Genomic DNA, 14,815 nt, shown 5'->3' with positions numbered 1-14,815 from the left:
AAGTAGTCCCGGGAGGGGTGATGGCTTCCCCTGCTAGAGTTAGAGCCAGAGTCCGACGCCGGCTCCTCCACGAGGAGGCCGTAGAGGGATTCCATGATGCTTTCGATCATCCCCACAAACTTGATGTTCGTGGAGGACGGGATCATGCACTGTGCCATAAGGTGGTTGATGTTCGCCACGGCATTGTGGAGACCGAATGGAAGCACCATCGAGGCACTTCATGCAGTGTGTTCTGAAGAGAGGGTGAGGTGGCATAGGTCCCCCCTGGATGGCCGGGATCCAAGAGAGACGCTAGGCTGGCGCTCAAGCCTCCCGTAGTTGAAGCCGATGGAGGAGAGAGATTAGATGGCGGCGTGGGCCAACCGAACTCTCCTCCCACCATGACGATGAAGTCCAGGTCACCAAAATGCATGTGTTCGCCTAGGACCCAGCTGATTGTGTGGCTACCCATCCATGCCTTGATATGGAACGCGCAAAGGCTCCTACCTAGCGCACCAACTGTTGATGTTTCGAACAAACACCAACTAGTAAATTTATATTTATTACGCATTAGGCTCGGATGGTGTACTAAAGGACACAAGGTTTATACTGGTTTGGGCAGAATGTTCCTACGTCTAGTTTGCTGCTGCTCGTGTTATTACCACCGAAAAAGGTTTATAGTAGGTGGTACAAATGGTCAAGAGAGGGACAGGTCCCAAGTCTCTGATGGAAAGGTCGAAAGGATGCTAAGAGCTTAGTTGCTGCTTGGGTGTGTGTTGTGTGTGGAATTGATCCATCCCCTTAGCGGGGTGTCCTGCCCTCCCTTTTATAGACCAAGGGGGGAGCTGGGGTTAAAGATGGGAGAAAGAGGAAAAAACCAAAGGTAGTGAAGGTCCTTCAAAGGTGCCAAGTCTTCCTTTTCCCTTGAGCCTGTCCTGTTGACATGGCAGACCACGCCAGGGATAACATGTTTCGCTGATCCTGATAGGGCCAGGCTCTGGCTTTGTTTCAACGAGTGGTCACGTCCCATCCTCCCCCGGCGGATGGTGTGGTGTGTTCCAGAGAGAGGGTGAGGTGGCACGGGTCCTCCCTGGACAACCGGGTTCCAAGGGAGACGTCGGGCTGGCGCTCAAGCCTCCCGTAGATGAAGCCAATGGAGGGAGAGATTGGATGGCGGCATGGGCCAATGCCAACTCTCTTCCCATCATGACGATGAAGTCTAGGTCATCGAAATGCACATGTGTGCCCCCGGACCCAGCTGATTGTGTGGCTAGCCATCCGTGGCCTGATATGGAATGCGCAAAGGCCCCTACCTGGTGCGCCAATTGTCGGTGTTTCGAACAAACACCAACTAGTAAATTTATATTTGTTGCGCGTTAGGCTTGGATGGTGTACTAAATGACACAAGGTTTATACTGGTTCGGGCAGAATGTCCCTACGTCCAGTTTGATGATGCTCGTGTTATTAATACCGAAAAAGATTCGTAGTAGGATGTACAAATGGTCAAGAGAGTGATAGGTCCTAAGTCTCTGATGAAAAGGTCAAAAGGATGATAAGAACTCGGTTGCTGCTTGGGTGTATGTTATGTGTGGAATCGATCTGTCCCCTTAGCGGGTGTCCTACCCTTTCTTTTATAGACCAAGGGGGAGAAGGGGTTATAGATGGGAGAAAGAGAAAAAACCAAAGATAGCGAAGGTCCTTTGAAGGTGCCAGGTCTTCCTTTTCCCTTGAGCCTGCCCTGCTGACATGGCAGACCACGCCAGGGATAGCATGTTTCACTGATCCTGATAGGGCCGCGCATGTTTCGCTGATCCTGATAGAGCCGGGCTCTAGCTTCGTTTCAACGAGTGGTCACGTCCCATCCTCCCTCGGCGGACGGTGCGGTGTGTCAGGGTGCCGAGCCATGACTCTACAGGGAGTAGACAGGGAAGTGACTACACGCCTATTACTGTTGATGGCGTGAGTTCCCTCTTGGATTATAGTGGTTGTCGTATGCTCATGTTAGAATCCGCGCCTGAGGGCTAATGGCGGCGCCCACAACACTATAAGACCAAAGTCGGCGCCTACAACACTATTCAGGCTCTGCCATGCCTAGAAGGGCTTAACGTGCCCATCCCGTCGTATCCTGATGGTACCTTTCTGCAGACGTGCAAGGTATAGTCCTCGGTACTGCGATTGACTCGAATGTCCTGTCTTATCTCGTGCTCGTCATCATGAAGGAGCAGGGCGTAGTCGTCGGGCGAGGCGGAGCCAACCCTCAGCCGTCGGACGAGGTGGAGCCTGCCCTCAGCCATCAGGCGAGACGGAGCCAGCCCTCAGCCGTCGGGCGAGGCGGAATCAATCTTTCCATTATTCGGGCAAGAAGTGTAGTAGCGTTCTTGTCTGACTGGAAGCGTCGACGTTCGATGGTTATTAGCTCCACCTCATTGGGTACCCCGGTATTAGATCCCCAACATCGTGGCTCAAAAAAATCTGACGGATTAGCTTATCCAGAAGTTGATTAGCGCATGTTTTATACGACAATTAGAGTAGTATAGTGCTAATTAACATATTTTATTTTTAATTAATGATTATAATGATAAGATAAGTGTCGGTGCATATTTATTAGTGCATAGTTAGTTGTTACTATTATTTTTAAATAATAGATATAATTAGTCAAGTATTATCATCCCGTCCAATCCCATCCAAAAAAAAAATGGCTCACCCAATCTATCCAACTAAATAGACAACATGAACATTCATATCTAAAATCCATGAATAGCCATATCACATTCAGCCATTGTCAAACCAAACACACCTGGACCTTTCCCCTAACCAACGATTTTTGTTGTTTCCTAAAAAAAAAAACGAACGATTCTTTTGGCTCGTATGACCCTCTAAATTTTTGCGTTACCCTTACCCTGTCGAGTGCTCTTTGTGAACCACCATCTTGAACGACATGCTACTAAAATCATCGAGGATATTTGATTAATAAGATGTAGCTCACGCTTTTGTTTTCACAGACAGTGGAATTGGAGAGAACAGGTTGCATCAGCTTGGATCATCTTCGATTCGCATTTATGTTGTCTATAGTGCTGCCTGGAGAGACTGGACATGAGATCGTCACTGCAGATGACAGGTCTAGCTCGTCTCCGTCATGCTTGATGTAAATGATATAAAAAAAAAGTAACTGCCGCCACACATGCTAACCGCACACCCAACTGTTCTTTTTGTGGCGGCTGAAATTCTCAGCTAATCAAAACTAATTTGCTTTGATCAGCGCTGATGGAAAAAAGGGGTAAAACTGTACCTGTGGTTTGCTGTTGTCAAGCTTGACCGTGACCGGTTGTGGTTCCATCCATATCCCTCGTCAAGACTCGCTCAAATATGGTATTTGCCGTGCTTGTTGTCACTGTAAACAGCCTCCGAAGTATCTAAGGGTGTGTTTAAATTACATGACTAAATATTAGCCTACTTTGTAAAAGAATTAAACATAGGCTAATAAAGGCTAATGGATTTTAACTACCAATTAGCCTCTATTAGTTCTTATTAGCTTAGGATTAGCCCACGTGGCACAAAAAATAGGAGTTAAACATCCATGGGCAGACCCAGATTTAGTCCTAGTAATCTCAGGCCTACCCTAGTTTTAATCAAAGTTAGTGGTACTAGATTTAGAAAATCCAAATTAGGCCCTGTTCGGTTTACCCCATATTCGGCTTGTTTTTTCAGCCGAAACAGTGTTTTTCTCATACAACAATTCAGCCAGAACAATGTTTTTCAGCTAGTTTCAGCCAAGTTTCAGACCAACGATTGGCCTTAAAAGAGGAGCAGGGGCGTTATATGGCGGAGGTAAAAGGTCCATCAATCATAGTTATTAAGCCATATTCAGGTTTTGCATGTATCAACCTAGAACTGTTTTTATGTGTGCATGGGTAAATATTATTAAGCCATATTTATTTGTAAATACAACCTAGACATTTCATGAAGCAATCTGTAACTAATTCAAGTCATTTATACTAATCTATTTTTTTTAACCGGAACAAATTCGAAGATGCGCACAGAGAAAAAAAATGAAAAACTGACCCAACTAACAACCTGAGACACTTCGCCGAGATGCCCATCGCGCCGCTACTCCAGCCGCCTCAACCGCAATAACCTAAAGATGCAAATTTTTCGGTTTTCATCCGCACCAGCACAAAACTGCAGTACAATATCAAATATCCCATTAGAACAAGCAAATTGCTTGAATAAAATGCAGCATATGAACACAAATCACATTTGCTGACACATGCCACTACCTCTTTGTGCTTATGTACTGTCAGACTGAGAAGGAGACACAAACCTCAACCCTAGGGAGGACAGGCTTGGGCAGAGATGAAGATGAGTGAAGTGCCTTCACCTGGTACCGGTCATGCCCCAACCTTGCATCTGCTTGACGACCTTCCTTGAGCGGGTGCTTCATCTCGTCGACCTCCAGCAGCTGTGCACGCGAGGGGTCAGTACCACACCTAGGGTTTGGGCGACGAAGAAGCGCCATCGGGCAGCGGGAGGTGGGCGGGACCCTAGCAGCGGCGTCGCCGATGTCCACGTGCACGCCATCGCCATCCACGAGGATCTCCGATCAGGGGCGGTGGTGGCGTTGGGCTATGGCCTAGAGGTGAGTCGTGGAGGAGGAGAAGGACATGGAGCGGCGAAATCGGCGAGTGGGGGTCGCTGGTGGCGGCGGCGGAGAAGACCCGTGAATCGAGGAGCGGGATCGTGGGCACCAGCGGAGAAGGCAGGAATCGGGTGGAGGTGTCGATGGACGCGAGCGGAGGGCACGAGACGAGCGGCGACGCGAGATCTCACGCGTAGGCATCTTTCCTACTAGGCGAGGCAGCCAGGGTGCGGCGACAATCTTTCCTAATGGGCGCGTTGGGATAGAAGGGGAGGCAGACGGACGACGAAAAAAAAAGTCGCACAAAACAATTGTCATATTTTTTTTTAGTCGTAGGAGATTGTTGGTTAACCAGTTAGCCAATCACAATTAATTGGAGCTAATTTTTAATCCCAACGGGTAACTATACATGTGTGTAAAAATGCACTCAACATTCAGGGCCCTTGTTGCTATAAAGTCAAACGGCAGGGTGCAACGCGAAAAGACAAGCACCCTCCAGGCCTCCACTCCACCTAGACTTTGCCCTTCCACGCACCTCCACTTCGTCCTCCTCCCTTTCCCAGTTCAGATCTACTCCACTGCCACCTCCTCCCCCTCTCCCGAGCCGCCTCCCATGGCGTCTCCGAGCGGAAACCCTAACCCTAATCCCAATCCACCATTCGAGATCGGGAAGCTCTTCAGGCCACCGAACCCCATGCCCACCGCCAGTCCCAACCCCATCTTCCCCGGCGTCGCCGGAGGCCCGGCGGGCCCCTCGCCGCCGTCTGGTCCTTACTCCTACCCTCCGGTGACCCCGCCCTTCCACCGCGGACCCTACATCCACTACCCGCAGGACCCCCACGCCATGCCCCGCCCCGTTGTCTCCTTCCCCATGCCAAACCCAAACCTCAACCCCAACCCGAACGCTAACCCCAACGCCGCCGCCCCGGGCCCTAACCCCGGCGCGCGCCTCATGCAGCTGCTCGGGAACTCCGGGCCGACCCAACTCGAGACCGCCGTCTCCATGCCCCCGCCCACGTCGGAGTTCGCACAACCGCAGCCGCTCCCAGCGATGCCATCTGCGCCTCCGGCCAGGATGCTGAGCAGCACCAGCAGCAAGGTGCCCAGGGGACGGTTACTTGGCACCGGGGAACGAGCGGTGTACGATGTTGACTCGAGGCTGCCTGGGGAAGCGCAGCCACCGCAGCTGGAGGTAACACCGATTACCAAGTACACATCGGATCCGGGGCTCGTGCTGGGCAGACAGATCGCTGTGAACCGGACGTACATCGTGTATGGGCTCAAGCTCGGTAACATCCGTGTGCTGAACATCAACACCGCACTCCGCTCACTCCTCCGTGGTCACACACAGGTACGAGCATGCAGATTAAGAGATATAGTCATTGGTTAGTATTGTGTATAAATTTTGAGACTAATGACCAGCCGGCAGTTTCATCTCATGTACATGGTCCAACTGAGTTGAAAAGTGGCATGGCCTTGTGGTGAAAACTTGAAGAGAAACCTATTTCCATGAGATAGTCACATAGTTTGTAATTAAGCATATTGATGCATATCTTTTTTTTCTTGTGCCATGCTCATCTGCTTGTGTTGTATAGGGCTTTATAATATAGATTGTTAGTTTTGTTTTGACCACTTTTTTGTTTGATTCCATTATGAGATTGATAAGTTAACCATTTCGGACAGACTAACAGGGTGTCTCGATATGTTTTTCAGTCTGCTTGTGTGTTAGAATAGTGCTGAAATAGTATTGTATGCGAGCACACACACTTGTTTTTAATCTAGTGAGCTGAGCTTGAAGAAAATAGTTGTATATGTAGCCATTCTTTTCTCACTGAATTACTCGTGCACACAACTCATCCACATAAATCTTGGTTTAATAACACAGATGATGAGATGTGTGATACATTGTGCAATTCTAATCATTGACATAAAAAGTCAGTGATTTTGTATGTCGATTTTTGTTAGTTTCTTATATCACTATGTGGAAGGGCGGGCCTGGTGCAAGCGGTAGAGTCTTACCGCCTGTGACTAGAAGGTCCCGGGTTCGAGTCGCGGTCTCCTCGCATTGCACAGGCGAGGGTAAGACTTGCCACTAATACCCTTCCCCAGACCCCGCACAGAGCGGGAGCTCTCTACACTGGGTACGCCCTTTTCTTATATCACTATGTGCTCCTTTTTTTCCTTTGTGGATTCATTAATTTTACTCAGCACGTGACTGCATTTGTTTGATCTATCCTGTTGCCATTCTGTTTTTGCCGCAGAGAGTGACAGACATGGCTTTCTTTGCTGAGGATGTCCATCGTTTGGCAAGGTACTAATACAAAATGATGGGATGTTCAGTTACCACTGCACTAGCCAGTGATCTGTTTGCTGGCTATTATCTGGTTATCTAGTATTGCATTTTGGAATTTATCTTGTTGCTTCTAGTATATACATATTATTACTTCTGGTAGACTCCAATCTCCATGTCCTAATTTGCTTTGATCTTCTGCAGCGCGAGCGTAGATGGGCGGATATATGTGTGGAGGATCGATGAAGGACCTGATAATGAAAATAAACCACAAATTACTGGAAAGATTGAAATCGCCATTCAGATTGTAGGCGAGGCTGAAGCTTACCATCCAAGGATATGTTGGCACTCGCATAAGCAAGTAAAGCCTAGCATCACACCCCTCAATATTTTTTTTGCACATCAACCTACAAAGTGACTTAAACCTGTATCCTGTAGGAGATTCTCTTTGTTGGAATTGGGAACTGTGTCTTAAGAATAGACACAACTAAAGTGGGTAGAGGAAAAGACTTTACTGTGGAAGAACCTGTTAAATGTCATCTTGAAAAGCTTATTGATGGTGTTCGCTTAGTTGGTAAGCATGATGGTGATGTGACTGATTTGTCCATATCTCAATGGATGAGCACCCGCCTGGCCTCCGGATCCAAGGATGGCACGGTTCGTACTAAACTTTCTACTTTCGTCATTGAATATTTTGCAAAACTGCACTCGATTGATTTGAATGGTACCTTAAGCTTACTCAGAATTTATCACACGAATAGTCAACTTGTTAAGCACTGTATCTGTTCTATAAGCTCAAATGTGAATATGTATCTCTGTGGTTCAATCTTATTAGACTCTAAATCCCACTTTCGTACAATTTGGGAATCTTCCAGATACTAGCCACTTAAACAGTAATGTCCTACAATATACGTTTATATTGCAAAACGTATTGGGAAGAAAGGATAAAAAGTATGACTTTTTTTTTGTGACACCTGTCTGTAGGTGTGTAGCCTTTGTTACACCAGAAAATTCCCATGCAGCGAGGCTTCTGGTAGCAATTCACTGGAAAACAGTACCAGCTGCTGGCTTAAAACCATTAACCAAGCTATCAACAGTTTTATTCCTTAGCTGGCCAAAAATTTCCATGCTAGGAACAATGTTATATGGAGAAGTGCCATGCATCTCTACTGGCCCTTTTATGATGTATATTGTTTATCTTTGCAGGTTAAGATCTGGGATGATCGCAAACAAGTGCCTTTATCAATTTTTAAGCCCCATGATGGTCAAGCTGTTTATTCAGTTGCTTTTCTTACAGCACCTGAACGACCAAATCATATAAATCTAATTACAGCGGTATGTAGTCTTATATATATGTTTAAACTTTGCCAATCTTTTATTATGTTCACATGTTCTTTTAAGCTTGTGATTTTCTTTTGCATCTGATTTTGAATTTTTTTTCTGGCAAGTTATGGTCAGCCAAACTATTGATTCAGCAGCTTGAAACTCCTACTGCCAAATAATAAATGAGTGCCCCTGTACTGCATTATTAATACAATTCATATTACATCCCTCAACCAAAGATCAAGTCCTAGTTCTTGTTTCAGTTAAAAGGTCTCATAGCAGTGTCATATTACATTTCCAAATAAAATTAGACCCTTAATGGGGTACTAGCTGGGTACAATTGCTATGAAGTATGAACCTAAGATAGCCCAGAATTGGGTAATCTATGAAATGTTTGATACATTGGAGAAAATGTTTATCCATGGTGTTCCTTTAGGAAAGACATAACAATGTTGAGTTATGCTCTTAAATATTCCATGAGAAAAAAAGCCTTTGTGTTTTAGTTAGATATCTTCACCATTGGTTTAACCTTTTGTTGATGGTGCAGGGTCCTCTGAATCGAGAAGTTAAAATTTGGGCTTCTACTAATGAAGATGGCTGGTTGTTGCCAAGTGATTCTGAGACTTGGAAGTGTACTCAGACCTTGGAACTAGTTAGTTCTCTGGAACCTAGAGCCGAAGAGGCATTTTTCAACCAGGTTGCAGTGCTGCCTCAAGCAAGCCTGATTTTGCTTGCAAATGCTAAAAAGAACGCTATTTATGCTGTGCATGTTGAGTATGGCCCAGATCCTGCCTCTACTCGCTTAGACTATATAGCAGATTTCACAGTTGCAATGCCTATATTAAGCCTCACCGGAACACACGAAAGCCAACCAGATGGTGAACAAGTTGTTCAAGTCTATTGTGTTCAAACTATGGCCATTCAGCAATATGGTCTAGAGTTATCACTCTGTTCGCCTCCTACAGCTGATAGTACTGGGTTTGGAAGAGATCCTGCTATTTCCCGTGTTTACGAGGCGCCTCTGGAAATGGCAGGAACAGAGTCATCTACAGGAACTAGTTTCACAGACTCTTACTCTGTCAGTGCTTTGAGTAAACCACCAACTGTTGACCAGTCTGCAGGTAATCCAGTTGCATTTTCTTATTTAATTCTTTCAGTTAATTCAGAAGTAGTTATTTCTTGTGATTTATCTGCAGATCTTGATCTGAAACCATCAGCTCCACCGCTTGCATACTCGGAAGGTGATGGTTCCATGCCTCTTCCATCTGCACCTCTTGCACCAAAGATGGAGGTTCCTGGATCAGGACCAGCACCTGGAACTCGTGATATAGATCAATCAGCTTTTGACTATACAATAAACAGAAACATGGAGCGTGATGCTTTGAAAAGGCAAGATACACCCATGCCCATTAGAAAGGATATCTTAGGAAAAGATGAGCCAAGAGATGGTCACAGTGATGTTCCAATGCTTCCAAATCCCCGTTTGATGTTTCAGGTTGGAGGGAATGCTACACACTTGGTTACTCCATCTGAAATTATATCGGGCACTCTCTCGTCTGCTGAAAACAATGATGTTTCCAAATCTGATGGAGGAAAAAGTCAAGATATTTCCAGCAGAAGCTCTCGGGTTGCAGAAGTGGAACCAAAGCATATTGATGAGAGTAAACCAGATCAAAATTTAGGACTTGAAGCTGTCAAGGAAACTCAGATTGTTTGTGAGAATATGGAGAAGAGTTCCTTGGAGCAAACTGTTGAAATGATCAGTGAGCGCTCAGTTACAACTGATAAGTACAGTGTGGAAGAATCACAGTCATCATCTGATCGACGGGCATCAGACCAGACTGGTGTTGCTGATGAAAATGTTCTGAAGAATTTTGTGGAAATCCCTGAGAAAATTGATTACTCCTCTGCTTCCAGGGAGCAATCATCTTCGTTTACGAAAGAGGAGAAAGTTTTGCACCCTCAAACATCTGGTCAGCCATCTCCTGTGAGTGCTTTCAATTCAACTGAGTCACATGAGCCTTTGAGCTCCACATACCTACCTGCCAGCTCCATCCCAGAAGCTGCTGCCACACAAGGGATGCTGCAACAGGTATGAACTTTGCATTGCCCTGAGTGAAGCACAATACCACATACATTATTGGATTATCCATTTTTTACAATTTTATCTGTTTTATTTTACAGAATATTGCTAAACATTTTAGTGCTACATTGTTACATTGGGCCTGCTCGCTGCAGCTTGCAGCCGCAGCGGCTGCAGCTGTAGCAGTTGTCTTGTACATCTTTTTAGTTCACGAACTGCAGCAGCAGCTGCAGCGAACTTGCCCATTTATATTTATATTTACTGCAATTTCACCTTTTGAGCCGGCAGGGTATACATATCAGACATTTTTAATTCGAAGAAAAAATGATCATATCCATGCAGCCCTAATTTTTTGTACGCTTGCAGTGCCAATATCAGAAGTTAATCTTAGACCTTAAGTCAACCCTTTTCTCTCTGCCCCCCTCCCTCTTTCTCTCTAAAAAAATATAAGAAGACCTTCTCACGCAGGTCGAGAAAACCCCCGAACCCCTGCCCCACCCATACGTAGCAACACCGTAGCCCATGTGATAACGGCCACGACCGGGGCCGGGCCTTAGACCTGTGCTTTGGCGTGGGACAGACGAGGGGATTTTTTTTTAACCCCAGCCTGAAATTCGCTCCCACGGGGAGTCGAGGACCTGAGAAGTGATACTCAAGCCACCTAACCTCTCTATCCTAGCTTTGGTACTGCTTGCAAAAAATGTCACTATAGTGATAAATTATACTAATGCTATGTAAATACATGTTCATGTCGGTGTGAAAAATACATGTTCATGTGAACAGTCTTTTACTAGAGCAACAACTTATTGGTAGTCATCATATAAATTCTAGAAGTGCTGGCTGATCTTGAACATTATACTTAGTGGAGATGGTCAGGTTCCCTGGTTTAGCTTATTTTCATGAGAAGGGATAACCATGTGCAAGCCCAATTAAGCTTGAAATGAATGAAAAGTAGATAAATCTAGTTTCTCAATCCCCACCTTATTAGAGTTTTTTTTTCTCTGTTCTTTTTTTACCCTGGCCAAGTTTTTACTGGCTGTCACCAACAGAAACGAGGTCTATTTACACCTGGCTGTTTTCATCTTGGTCCTGATGTCCTGCATTGAGAAAAAGTTGATTTCAGATTAATTAGATCATTGCAAAACTGAATTCAAAACAGCAGAATTTTGTTTTACTTTAATCCAGTTTCATTGTATTCTACTCTGTATGTACTAGTTTTGGGCGACAATATCGATAAGCCAATCTTGAAATCCTCAGCTGGACTTGGGTCATTATGTTCAACATTTCAACTTGATTCTTTTTTTGTCAGCTTGCAAAACTAGCAAAGCTATTGTTTTCTTTTTAGGAAGAAAGATGAATTCTACTTGTGTTTATGCTCAGTTAAATTTGACATGCTACACTTGGTTAGTGTTACCATAGGACAGGACTGGAGAATTCCCTGTTAGCTATATGGTTTTCTGTTTCACTAAATGTTACAATGCGATAGCACTATATGAGTATCAAGGCTATTATTTACTGTGCTTGTGTGTATTCCAGCTCATGGGGATGCAGAAGGACATGGAAAAGCAGCTTAGTACTGTGGTTCCTGCATCCATCGCAAAGGAGGGCAAAAGACTTGAGACATCATTAGGGCGCACTGTAGAGAAATCGATCAAGGCCAATATTGATGCGTTTTGGGTTCGTCTCCAGGAGGAAAACACTAAGCGTGAAAAGGCTGATAGAGAGCGAATGCAGCAATTGGTTACTCTCATTACGAACTCAATAAATAAGGACTTGCCTTCTAATCTGGAGAAGTCACTTAAGAAAGAAATTTCTTCACTTGGACCTATTGTTGCCCGCGCAATTACACCTATTATTGAGAAGTGCCTGACCTCTGCTGTTTATGATTCAGTTCAGGTTAGTAAATTCCTTCTGTGTTTATTATGCTTAATTTGATCATGTTTCCTCATTTGATTATTTGTTTTTAGAAAGGGGTGGGTGACAAGGTGTGCAATCAGCTGGAAAAGTCTATTACTGGAAAACTTGAAGCTACACTTGCCAGGCAAATCCAAATGCAGTTCCATACATCTGGAAAACAGGCTCTTCAGGTATGAATCTTCCTTTTATATAGATGTTGTAAAGTGGCAGATTATTCCCCATTTAACATGGCGTGCTTTATCTGTTTGCTAGGCATTAATATCTTTGCAGATTGCTTTAGATGTTCAGGAAATATGATATTTGGTGCCTTTGTTTTAGCTATGCTATGTCTACTGATCGGTTTTAAATGGATGCAGGATGCTTTGCGTACTAGCTTTGAATCATTGCTTGTTCCAGCGTTTGAGCAAACATGCAAGACAATGTTTGAGCAAATAGATGGTGCATTTCAAAAGGGAATGTCTGAGCACTCCATTGCTATTCAGCAGCAAGTTGAGGCTGCGCATACTCCATTAGCGCTAACTCTAAAAGTAAGTTGAGGACCTACTTTTGATATAATTGTATGCCAAATAATAGGAACGCCAATTGATGGATACTCATTTTGTTCCGGCCATCTGCTAAGAAATGACTTCTGTATTTTTTTTTTCTCGTACTCCCAGGAAACCATCAATTCTGCATCATCAATCACCCAGAGTTTTTCATCAGAGTTACTTGATGGCAATCGCAAGCTATTGGCACTTGTTACTTCTGGGAATGCCAAGGCACATAATACCAGTGCTTTGCAGCCCATTAATGGTCCTATGGGTGGCCCCCAAGAGGTGGATGCAGACAATTTTTCGTTTTCAATAACACTGCTGATCAGGATTTGTTTATTTCATTTCATTCTTGTGATATGTCTGCTCCTTTTCATGTATTTAGTTAGATATCTGTTATATGTCTATTGGTCTGTTAATGATAATTCTTATTATTTTGTGTTGAGTTAGAATATAAAGAATGAAATAACAAGCATGCATCTAAACATTTATCTACCTTCTTTTTTTGATAGGTTGAGGCTCCCTTAGATCCGATGAAAGAGCTGAGCAGACTGATATCTGAACGCAAGTTTGACGAAGCGTTTACAATGGCTCTTCAAAGGAGTGACGTGTCCATAGTATCGTGGCTGTGCTCCCAGGTATCTTCCTTCCACCAAATTGATCAGCTAAGATGGACCCTAGTTCCCCATATTAGAACAACCTCGTTTTGGCTTTGTGATGCTTATACCCCCTTGTACAGGTTGATTTGCGGGCATTATGTGCAATGGCCCCAGTACCTCTTAACCAGGGGGTCCTTCTTGCCTTATTGCAGCAGCTAGCAATTGACATTCACAATGAGACATCACGAAAGGTTCAATGGATGACAGATGTTGCCATGGCAATCAACCCAGCAGACCAGATGATCGCGGTGCATGTGCGGCCTATCTTTGAGCAAGTCTACAACCAGTTGGCCCACCAGCGGACACTCCCCACCATGACCGCATCAGATGGCACCAGCATCCGTGTGATCATGCATGTAATTAACTCGGTTCTGCTTAGCTACAAGTGATTGTAGCTATGCAACTTTGAACTATGGCCTATTCTATCTTGTTTAGAGAAATTTTGAATGGCAAAGGGAACCAACAACCCAGGAGGGTGATGGTGTGACATTGTGGCCGAGAATACTTGCAAGAGGGTGGAGGCTCCTCCTTGGTGTAAATTTGGCTTCTGTCGCTCTTGAAATTGGACTACTGTAGTAATTGGGCATCCTCGAATTCTCTAGGTCATGTTCATTTGTCATATGATCAATGGGTCTTGTATTTCCGTCATACCTTTATGGAAATGGGTCGAATGTATCAGTCGTATCTTGTAGCTCAGCAGTTTGGAACCAATAGCAGCTGCTTGGTGGTGGTTGATCCACACAAATTTTTGAAGTCCAATGTAGACGTTTGTTTCCGGTGGCAACTGCAAAATTGGAGTTATTCTGTTTGACTATTCGACGACAGTGGATTTATCTATCAAAGTGTTCGTCTGGGATAAAATAAAATACTGTTTATGCTGAAATATTGTGAGAAAAAACCACTGCTCCGGTTGGAAAAATAAGCCGAAAAAGCCGGCTTCTTTCCTGGCTGAACAAGTCCTATGTTCTTAGTTATGTGACCCAATGGGCCAGGACCACGAGACTGCCTAAAGCGTGCTTGAGGCCTTTGAGGCAACAACTCGGCATTCGCTACCGCTTAGTGCCATAAAGTAAAGCTACTAGAACACTCACTCCGTTCTAAATTATGAGTTGTTTTGGCTTTTTTATATAACTATTTTTATTATGTATATAGACATAATAATATATCTAGATACATAATAAAGTAGATAAACCAAAAAAATCAAAGCGACTCATAGTCTGGGGATTGGACGGATATCTCAAGTGCGGTAGCTGAACGCTAGAACTTTTTTATTTTGAGATGGGACGTGAAAACTAGAGCAGCTGGTTGGTAGTTGAATTAGCCGTTAATAGCTAGCAGTGATTCCGATATCAGCACAACTTCACAACATTCGACATATTAACTTAAATTATTCTGCAT

The 14,815-nt window shown here is 44.5% G+C and overlaps 1 protein-coding gene across 1 annotated transcript; it reads left to right on the top strand.

The window, feature by feature from the left end:
- Positions 1-5,134: 5,134 nt before the first annotated feature.
- On the top strand, positions 5,135-14,150 carry LOC136467630 (enhancer of mRNA-decapping protein 4-like). Its single transcript, XM_066466392.1, has 13 exons — positions 5,135-5,966; positions 6,877-6,926; positions 7,110-7,266; positions 7,344-7,562; positions 8,112-8,240; positions 8,776-9,349; positions 9,425-10,320; positions 11,848-12,207; positions 12,279-12,398; positions 12,585-12,755; positions 12,885-13,043; positions 13,271-13,396; positions 13,498-14,150. The coding sequence occupies exons 1-13, from the start codon at positions 5,229-5,231 to the stop codon at positions 13,804-13,806; spliced, it is 4,008 nt and encodes a 1,335-aa protein (XP_066322489.1). The 5' UTR covers positions 5,135-5,228; the 3' UTR covers positions 13,807-14,150.
- The last annotated feature ends 665 nt before the right edge of the window (positions 14,151-14,815 follow it).

The sequence above is a fragment of the Miscanthus floridulus genome, chromosome 7 (assembly GCF_019320115.1).
Source record: "Miscanthus floridulus cultivar M001 chromosome 7, ASM1932011v1, whole genome shotgun sequence".
Taxonomy (NCBI): domain Eukaryota; kingdom Viridiplantae; phylum Streptophyta; class Magnoliopsida; order Poales; family Poaceae; genus Miscanthus; species Miscanthus floridulus.
Note: the sequence above shows the minus strand (reverse complement) of the source record. Positions and strands in the feature narration are given on the sequence as shown.